A 10,938-nucleotide genomic window follows, 5' to 3' on the forward strand; every position below is an offset into this window, starting at 1 on the left:
TCCCTCTCACAAACACAGCCCCTACACTACACACTACACGCTACTCCCAACATGTACTCTACTGATCACTCACTGTATATGTTCATCGTCCGTTCGGCCATCCAGTAGTACTATAGCAGTTAGCTAGCTATGCTATATATATATATATATAACCCTAACCCTAACTAGCTGCCTACCCAGCAGCCATCATTACCCTACCTCACATTATATTCATACTCACATTCACATTCAAGCTGCTGCTGCTGCATGCATGCTGGGTACAGTATATATGCAGTACTGGCCGGGACGACGGGACCCATCCACCGATTTATTACCACGTGTCCCGCCGGATGTTTACTCCATGCTACCTTCCTACCAACCATTGAGGTTTCTAAAACGTCAAAGCATCCCCTTAGATTTTATGAATTTTAGGGACTCTCTATGAATTTGTCAAATAAAATTTTTTTTAAGAAAAATTTTATCTTTTTGACAAACATTAAGGTAGGTTTGTGAGATTTCTAAAACTTTATGCAAGGTTTGTAGTGTTTTTAAATTTTCAAAAGAGATTTCTGTCTTTTTATCAAATCTTAAAGAAGATAAGTGTCTTTTGCCTATAAAATAAAATAAAATAAAAACTCAAAGTAACTTCATTAAGTATCTAGTTTTCAAAGTCTATGTTCATTGAATCTGAGGTTATATGTTTGACGTTAGTGTTCTCAACTCATTAATTATCAATTGTGGTTGTCTGAAAAATTAATCAAGGAGAAAGAGGGAAATATTGTACACTTAATTTGTTGCTAAGCAATGCTAACAACCTAGAATTTTAATATATATATATATATATATATATATATAATTAAAAATACAGTTAATAAATGTTTGCAAATATGAATTCTAGGATTTAGATTTAAATTTATATGGGTTTAGAAGACATTTGATATACATTTATATTATGTTTTGTCTAAATCCACAGAAATTAATGTAAATTTATTAACGTCTAAGTACATGTTTCTTAAATAATTTAACTATAAAATAAGATATAAGGTAAAATAGTATAAATAAGATAGTAAGCATAACACCTTAAAAGGAATAAAAAGTTGTCGTCCAAATATATATATATATATATATATAGATTGGGCATCATCAAGTCACTCCCCCCCTCCACTATTCTTCCATCTCAGATCTCACTTATGGCCTTCTTTTCAATATTGCATCAAGTAAATACTTTTCTCATCAAATGATACTATGCATACATGGTAGTCATCATTGCCGTCATATATGCTCTTAATTAATGATACGTACAGCTACTTTTTCCATGCATAAATCCAAACAGTACATATAGTGTATGCACATTTTGATTATAGATCTGAAAATTTCTGTAACTTTTGTTCTTTTCTAAATTTTGTTCACAACTGGTGGGCATAGAGTTAATTTTTTTTTTTTTTTTTGGAAACATATAACATCATTATAAAGCGATTCTTTAAACAAGACAACGGTTGAAGGCGTGGCCTAAAACCATCCTCCTAAATCAGTGAAAATATAAGAGAACTCTTCACAATTTAAGATTCACAAAAGGGTATTGGACCTAGATAGGTTTGAGACAAATTTCAATCTCAAAGAAAATGGGTCAAAAAAGATGTGCACGTTAATTTCATATGTATTTGTTCAATAGGATTGTTACAGGAATGAAAAAACACAAAAATGAAGACAGCATCACATAAATTATCTTTCAGATTGATTTAGTTACTTGTTGGGTAACTAAAATAAACACTTGATGAGAAGTGCGAGTGCAAACAATTTTTTAGAATTACATAAAGATTTGTGCACCCCACTTGTCTCGAGACATCAATGGAATTAGCATTCTATATCATTTGGGACAGATTGTTGACTAACATTTCATCTTTTGATATCAATAAAATGGTAAAAGTGTAATTCTCTTAATGAGTGATTGTGTACTACATACTACTAACCAAAAATAAGTTTCATATTTTCTTTTCTGAAACTTGGGGAGCATGCACACAAAAAACACACATGCACATGATTAATCTATTTATTTTCCGATCGATCCACTACAATACAATCAACTTTTGTATTTATTCATTATTCAATTCATTTATTTTAGTCTTGACTGTGTTGTTTCATTAGATTACAACATTTTCTTGAACTATTTAATTTGTTGTGTAATTGAGATCTAATGAGCCTCTCAATATACTAGAAAAATCTATAATTACACTTACAAGTAACCTAATTAGGCACAACTATTGCTTTTGTATGCAAGAAATCAAATAGTAAAAAATTGAGAATTTTCCATTGTTGTGAATACGACCCGAAAGAGTACTATACATACAAAGAAAAACAAAAGAAATGGAACAAAAAAATCACTAGTAATTTCATATAATTATAGAGTGCCTAATTAAATATCCTGTGTGAAAAATTTGAAATGTAACCATCATATAAATAGAGTACATCATCTTAAACACTTCAATGGACAGCCATTGAATATCAGTGAGCCGCATCTCAACATCCAAACTCTTAAGAATTTTAAGTATAAATGCACATGCAGTGTGTATGCTTCTGCAACTTAAAAAATGAGGTATATAAATTAACAAATAAAATTGAACAAGTATGCATTTCTTTTTAATAATTCGGGGATTCCAGTCACCATCACACCACATTAGACACTATGGTGTGACACAAAATCCCGAGAGGGGGAGAAATTATACCGTCCATCCATTGATGCACCACTGGTAATTCACTAGCATAACGCCTCAAGGGGGAATCATGTTAGGTGGTTTAGGGTCTTCTCAACCCCAAAAGGTAGCTCATGGGGTGAGACTTTCCCTCACACTTAATAACTGACCAGCATTAGGTGGTTTAGGGCCTTCTCAACCCCAAAAGTTAGCTCATGAGGTGAGATTTTCCCTCACACTTAATAACTAACCACCAGCCCCTTCCATAACCAATGTGAGATAACCCTAATAAATCAAACTCGTGACCTTAGGATCACCAAAGTTACAAGTTTGATCTTATCACTTGAGTTGGCTTGACTGGACAAATTAAAGCCATTAACCTCCCATGATATTTGGTAAAAAGACAATGACATCTCTTGAGGTTTCAAAATTTCTCGAAATCTCTCTTGAAGTTTCAAAAATTTCAATGACTCCTGAAATTTGTTAAAAAGACACAAACCTCCCATAATATTTTACAAAAATATAATTTTTTTTGGGAAAAGTTTTGATCTTTTTGTTAAATCTCACGGGAGATCTATAACATTGTTAATACTTCGGGCGAAATCTGTCTTTCTAGAAAAACTTAGGGGAGGTTTCTTTTGCCCTATTAATTATGATGATGATGATGATGATGTGTGTGTGTGTGTGTGTAACGATCATTTGTCTTGGGCAGTATGATGATCTACATCAACATGCATAATATAGATTTCGAAGAAGAAGGTAGCTAGAAAAACAATCGAGACCTTTTCCTTTCCAAAATGAAGATATCCTTTAGTTAATTCTTCCACATCATATATATGTACATCCATCTCGATCCAGTGAACCTGCAAGAATGAATGTTATTACAAAACGAATGTAGTCATGATATATAATACATTAATTGCCAGGGTACATATATTAGTTCTTGTTTATGAATTGAATGAACAGAGGGAGAGAATTGAAATGCAGGTAAACCTAAGATATATACAATTAAGCATCATAGCAAGCACCAGCATACATGCAAGCTTTTGTTTCCAAATTAATTCCACAGAGGAAGTACTTCCTTAATTAGAATATTTAATTAAGAGAAGAGAATCTCTCCCTACCAAAAGAAAAAAGGAAAGATAAAGCTTTGTGTATGTTTTTATTATATATATTGTTTGGTAATCACAAAGCTAGGCACAAGAATATTAATGACTCTCCCCGGCCAGCCTATGTAGATAGATCCATGCATGAACATATGCTCCAAGGTAGCCAGCTTGATTGGGCTATCTCCAAAATCTTCATTTGCCACGTGAAGATGCTTCTTTTTTCTTTTTTTTTTATCTAAAGCATGATGATTAGGTGAACTTAATCTGAAAGCAGAAAAAAAAAAAAAATGAAAAGTAGTAGGAATGCTAATCAAAAGGTAATTTTTTCATGCCTCCCGAAGAGTACCAATTAATATTGTAATCCCAAATTGTAATCCTAGCTAGATGGAAGAATATATAAACTTAAAATTAAGCTAGCTAGCTACACAGCAACAAATATATATATATCTTCTCCAAAACACTCGAGAACTCCAACAAGCCTGATATGCATGATCAAATTTTGTTCTTGATTTGAGCAAATATCAAATTTCATGATCAATCAAAGTACAGTCGCTTAGTTCATAAAGCAAAAGTTTAATTACCTTCAAATAATCAGTAACCCTTAAGTGGGAAATGAGAAAGGGGATGAATAATAAAGTGGGAGGCATATCATGCAGTCATGCTAAGCAAACTTTCTAAAATAGAGTTAAGTACAACAGTAAGTTAAAGATAATGTTGTTGACTTTCAAAAAGAAAAAAAAGTGTCCACAAATACTGTTTCATTAATTTATTATGCTTTAAAAGAATTTTTTTTGGGGGTGAACGTCAAAATGTCAATCAAGTTGGATGTTCTTAACTTTCTTTTGATTGTATAGATTTTTTACTTTTTATTTTTTCATACCTAGATGTTCTTTAGATTCAAGTTCAATGCACTACGTTTTCTTGTATATGTTCATTATAAGAAGCCTACAGAAGCAATGTCCTGCATGCGTTTTATAATTAAGTTAGCATCACTAATATTATGTGTGCATGTCTGAGAGAGAGAAAGAGATAAAATACATCATCCAGGCCATTACTTTTTTTTTTTTTTTTATGGATTTGGAGTAATGATTAAAATTATCTATAATTAATAGTCAACAAGAGACACAAGTAGTAATAATACGGATCAAATTAATATATATATATATATATATATATATATATATATATATATATAAAAGAGGGGAAGGGATGAACTTAATCACCCTCCCAAATCTTGAAAAATGCAGGAAAACTCTTCCCAATCCAGGTGAGACAACAAAGAAATGGATTTAGTCCAAAGATACAAATTTGATAAACACTTATCATACACCTTCGAAGCAGAAGAGTGGACATGCATGTATGTCGAGTGAATACATTTAAGAATTCTATTAAAAAGCATATTAATGAACAATGAAACAACTAGATTTGCCCTCATGGACTGGACCTCCATCTTATATGGTTGTGTTAAATTTTAATTAGTTGTGTTAATTAAACTAGGCTAAATAATATATAGTTAGCACATAAGCACAATATATAAATTTGGAAAAATTAATCACAATTCCTTATCCCATGAAATGCAAAGTTTCACTCAACGTACATGCATGACTATACTCATGATCATATATATATATACATTTAAGAATTCTATTTAAAAGCATATTAATGAACAATGAAATAGCTAGATTTGCCCCCATAGGCTGGACCTCGATCCATCGTATATAGTTGTGTACAATTTTAATTGGTCATTTTAATTAAATTAGGCTAAACAATATATAGTTAGCACATAAACATATTATATTAATTTATAAAAATTAATCACAACTCCTTATCCCGTGGAATGCAAAGAATGTGGAGTAGATTAATCACATACATCATATTGTACACATATACACGTATATAGCTAACTGGATGTTGTTAAGTTATATTTTGACAATGCTAAATTAATTAATTAATTATAGGCTGTCTTGGTTTTTAATTAAGATGCTTGTGGAAAGATGTGTGAAATTAATTACATGCTTTGTGAAAAGATCATGATATTTTACTAAACAATGGTATGGTATTCAATATATTATATAGTAATGCAACAAGTAAGTTAGGTTGATACTAAATTGAATTATTAGAAAGGAGGAATTAATGTTGAGAGGAATGAGAGAGAATCAAAGATTTTGAAATGAAAAGGAAAATAGATTATGAGAGGATATTGTGTGCGTGTGTGTGTGTGTGTGTGTATACCTAGTTCGTGTCTCTTTGTTGGATGAATTTTAATTGAAAATTAATTGGGCATGCAATAAAATGATGAAATGACAGAAAAAGGAAAAGAAAGGAAATGGAAATGATGGAGCATTTTGGAAATTGACAATGTGCATCTCATGTTGGACGCAGATTATATTCTCGATGACCCCAACCAAAAGTCGTTTTCTCCCTAACTCGATCAATATCTGATTTATAGCATATATTGACTGAATCCAGAAAAATTAAAGCAGCTGAAAGAAAGTAAAGAAAGAGAGGATTTAAGAGAGAGAGCGTACCTGTTGAGAATAAATAAATATATGAATGGAGATAGATATCCAAGGGTGGAAGAGGGCTTGGGATGGAGGTTGCCGGATGGATCCGATCCTCTGGGTAAAGCTAACTAGCGCTATATATAAATATATGCACAAGTATGTATGCGTGAATGTAAGTAATGAGTAAGGCTGCGGGCGCGCCCAACGAAGCAGCGACAAGAACAACAACCTACCCAGCTTGTGAAAGCAGAAACATCCATCACAGAAACAACTTCTATTGCATATCCATATGATCCATCAGGTTCCTAATTAGCTGCTGCTGCTGCTGCAGCCGCTGCTCCACCTGCACCTGGCCGCCTGTCCCACACAGTACTACTCCCTCTCTCAGGAAAGGTTGTTACATAGTAGTTATGAACAGTAGATGGAGATCCACACAGACACACCCAAAAGAGAGAGAGAGAGAGAGAGAGAGAGATAAAGATTTGTCAGATAGAGAAATATATATATATTAGAAGACAATTAAGGATGGAATTTTCAGAATTTTTCACCAACAAATTAACTAATTAATAATTAACTGGTCACTTATCTGGGGAAGCAATAAGGCGTAGATATAGATGTGGATACATTTTGGGAGAAACCCCAGGGCCCTAATTGAGAAAGAGATGATGCACAGACACATATTTGCACCATCTCTCTCTCTCTCTCTCTCTCTCTATATATATATATATATATATATTTGTAACTATATGTATGTTTTTAAGTAATAATTAATATACGCGCGTATTAAAGTTATACACAAATTAAAATTGAAGATATAGATGAGGCATTGGTCTGGATATCATGATACTGTGGCTGGCTAGCTACTGGCTGCCGTTTGCCTCTTCGGCGCCTATCTGATTCTTCCTTTCAATATTCGCCGCCCCACTTAATTAACCCCTTCAATGTGGTTAATTGTGCCATCATCTTAATTTACTCACGATCGAGCTATATATATATTATGTAGGTGTCGCGCGGTAGCTAACAACCTGTTGCAGTATGTCTGTATTTGCATTATATAAATGAGGTTATATATACACCTACATAATATATATATATATATAAATGAGGTTATATATATATATAGATATATAAGGATGGATCCATTGATGAGCTTAAATTTTCGCCCTTTCAGGGTATATATATATATAAGAATGGATCCATTGATGAACTTAAATTTTCGCCCTTTCAGGGTTAGGTGATCTTCTCCATCCATCAATTCCAATTAATTAGCGTGCTTCAACTAGCCAATGATGACGGAAACTATATGTAAATGTCTCTTCAAAATTAATTTGTACCAATCGATCAACAGACGGACATTGAGATCTATCTTCTTCTTCTTCTTCTTCATCATTTCTTGGCCAGCCTCCACGAAATTGACAATTCTGATCAAAATATAATGTATTTGCAGCGCATACTAGCTTCCATCCTCAATGAATTTGCTGCATCTGTCAAATTAATTCTGGATCGACTGAAATCGATCTTTAAAATCGACCCAATTAATTAGCAAATTAATCAGTCGAAGGGGGTGGATTCCTTAATTCCCAAAATTTGTCGGTAGGCACTGACACAGGCACAGACGCGGGGGCACCGTTGTAGAGCCTCAGCTGGAGGGGATGCAGGAGGAGGGAATTGTTGGAGCTGGGATTAGAAGCGTACTCATGATGATGATGATGATTATGATGATCATATGAGGATGATGATGATGATGGCATTATTGTAGTAGCAGCATGCGGAAGGAGAGAGGTGGTGGCGGCGATTGCGGTGGTGCTGGGGCTGGTGGTGGAGGAGGACAACACTTGATGGCAGGTGTACTCATCGGAATCAGAATTGGGAGGACAACACTCCATGTTTACCCCAAACAGCCTGAGTCTTTTATTGGCAGCTGCCGCCTTGCTTTTGACCACCGGCACCGACTCATATACTATACGCTCTTCGTCCTGATCTTCTTCATCATTTCCACCCCCTTCTACTTCCACCATTCCCACCTGCTGTTGTGCGGCTGCGGATCTGGCCTGGTAATAAACTGGCACACCCCGCCCAGCTGATGATTCCCCCTTCACCGTCATCTTGTAATTGTTGTTGCTGCCGCTGCTGCTGTATCCGTACGACCCACTACTCCCGCCGTACCCACCACAATTCATCCTCTGAAGATGATGATGCTGCTGCTGCAAATGCGCGTACTCCCACGGTACGGTTGACACGGACGATGCCGCAGTCGCCGCCGGAGGAGGCCGCAAGAACATGGGATTCCACCCCAAGGACCGACGGAAGGAGGAGGACAAGTGGTGTGGGAGCGAGAGGGTTGAGAAGGACGTGGCCGCAGGGTCAGGCGCGTCGGGCCTGCGCCTCCAATCAATGTACAACCGGTCCTTACCGGAATCTCCAACACCGCGATGGAAGGAGACGATGTCGCCGGCGTCGAGCTTCTTCTCCTTGACGAAGCGGCTCCACCCCTTGGTCATCACATAGCTCTGACTGCTGTTCCAGTAGGAGTAGCGGAAGCGCCAGGGCTTGCCGCTGCGGTCCTCGAAGTTCAACAGCAGTCCTTTCTCGTTGGTGGAAGAATCCAAGGGGAAGTACTTCTCGGCGTGCTGCTTGGGTATCACCAGCCGGTTCAGCTTCCCCACATCGCTCGGCGTCACCACTTTGTCAAACATGTGCTCCCTCTGTATGCTCGACATGTTAATCCCCCCAACCCCGCCCGCAGCGCCGTCGGAATCTGCCGCTTCTGATCTTCTTCTTCCGGCTGATCCCTGATCAGTACTATAAAATGATCCGCCGAATATGGCGGCGCTCCCTGGTTCTGCTAATTCCTCTCGACGTTCCTGATGATGATGATGATGATGATGATGATGATGTTGATCAGCTTCGTGGGGTTGGTGTAGTACTACTCCAGCTTCCTCCAAGTTGTGGGTAGTGGGCACAGCGGAAGCATGCCAACCCCAATTGCAATTAGGAGGGAATAAGTTGTGGTGGTGCTGCCTCCTGACATCCTGAATTTGAGAATGGGCGTGGGTACCCAAAGCAGGGGGGTAGTAGTAGTGATGAGATGTAGAGGAGGTGGAGGTGGAAGAGATGGAGGAACCATAAGCTGCTGCTGCTGCTGATGATGATGATGATGTCGACAAAGGCAGCATTACTACGCCTGATTCCGATCTAACCATCATCGACATCTGCTCATCTTCTTCTTCCCAAAACCCTGATTGTGTACTACTACCACCCATACTGTAATCCATGACCTACACCCGATCCCTCCAATTTTAGCACTACTGAATAATCTAATCCTCTTTGGTTTTTTGGGGCGACGGGGGAAATTAAAGAGACGAAATAAACAATCAACCACAAAATGATTCGACGGAAGAAGATATACGGTACTGGCCGGCGGGGGAGTGTTATTTTTTTCCTGATTAAAACTCGGAGTGGCTTGCAGGAGCTAGCTGATCAGCCTGTTTGCTCTCCCTCTACTAGATTGACTTGTCTAGTTACCACAGCCCTAGCTGAAGTGATTTTTCTTTTTTTTTTTTTTTTTTTTGGGGTTGGGGGGGGGGGGGGGGGGGGGAGGTGGGTTTGGAAAATTGACAAATATTGGAAGCCACCTAAAAGATGAAGGTAGCTAGCGGTACCTGGTGAGGGAGACTCCTTACAGTTAACACACAGTGGCGGTCGGTGCTTTCTTATTTGACCGGGAAGACTACTCAAACGCGAAACAACACGGCGCGCCTCCCATCCCATCCCATCCCCATCCCCATCCCCATCCCATGGAGGATTCAAAGAGCACCAATTAAGTTCAGCTGCCTGTTGACCTCCTAGCTGAGAGAGAGAGAGAGAGAGAGAGAGAGAGAGAGAGAGAGAGAGAGAGAGAGAGAGAGAGAGAGAGAGAGAGAGCGAGAGGGAGAGATTATATATATGTGATTGATGTTTTATTACCGGTGGCTGCCCCCAGCTGGAAGCTTCCCAAGTTAGGCAAATTTCTCTTTCCCCCCCCCCCCCCCCTCTCTCTTTCTTGCTCTTCTTCCTCACCCCTCCCCTCTCCTCTAAGTTTTCACAGAGAGAGAGAGAGAGAGAGAGAGAGAGAGAGAGAGAGAGAGAGAGAGAGAGAGCTTATGCGTGGGGGCCCATGAATTATCTGGTTGGGCTCATGTGAGGAAGTCACTTTCATCAGCCTGGGTGTCCGTATATGTGTATGCCTTATACATACACATTTTTCTTCTCTCTTGCGATAAGGCCCAAAAAGGCCAGCTGTTTTGGAGACCACGACCCCCACTTCAATTTCATTTCAATTCAATTCAATTCAATTCATCTGCAACTAGCCAGCAACGAATATTTCTCTCATTTTAATTACTAATTTGAACAGCCTGCATCTTAATTAAATCATATCCCTGCATTCAAACAATTTGTATATATTACAACAAGCTAAGTGGGTCTCTTCTATGCTTTTTAACCCTAGCTACCTAGGTTAGGATTTCTGAATTTTGACTTATTCTCCCATCTTATTTTGTAAACACACCATGTCACATGGTATGTAGGATTTGATAGCCAAAAAAATTTGGAAGAAGAAATAGCATTTAGAGATTGATAACCTTGTTATTGTTGTCGATGTCAAACCTATTATTTCAA

The 10,938-nt window shown here is 37.5% G+C and overlaps 1 protein-coding gene across 1 annotated transcript; it reads right to left on the bottom strand.

The window, feature by feature from the left end:
- Window positions 1-7,428: 7,428 nt before the first annotated feature.
- LOC131158801 (B3 domain-containing protein Os03g0120900-like) lies at window positions 7,429-10,132 on the bottom strand. The gene has a single exon (XM_058113678.1). It carries the CDS (start codon window positions 9,555-9,557, stop codon window positions 7,830-7,832), a length of 1,728 nt encoding a protein of 575 aa, XP_057969661.1. The 5' UTR covers window positions 9,558-10,132; the 3' UTR covers window positions 7,429-7,829.
- Window positions 10,133-10,938: the final 806 nt, after the last annotated feature.

This window comes from Malania oleifera, chromosome 6 (assembly GCF_029873635.1).
Source record: "Malania oleifera isolate guangnan ecotype guangnan chromosome 6, ASM2987363v1, whole genome shotgun sequence".
Classification (NCBI taxonomy): domain Eukaryota; kingdom Viridiplantae; phylum Streptophyta; class Magnoliopsida; order Santalales; family Ximeniaceae; genus Malania; species Malania oleifera.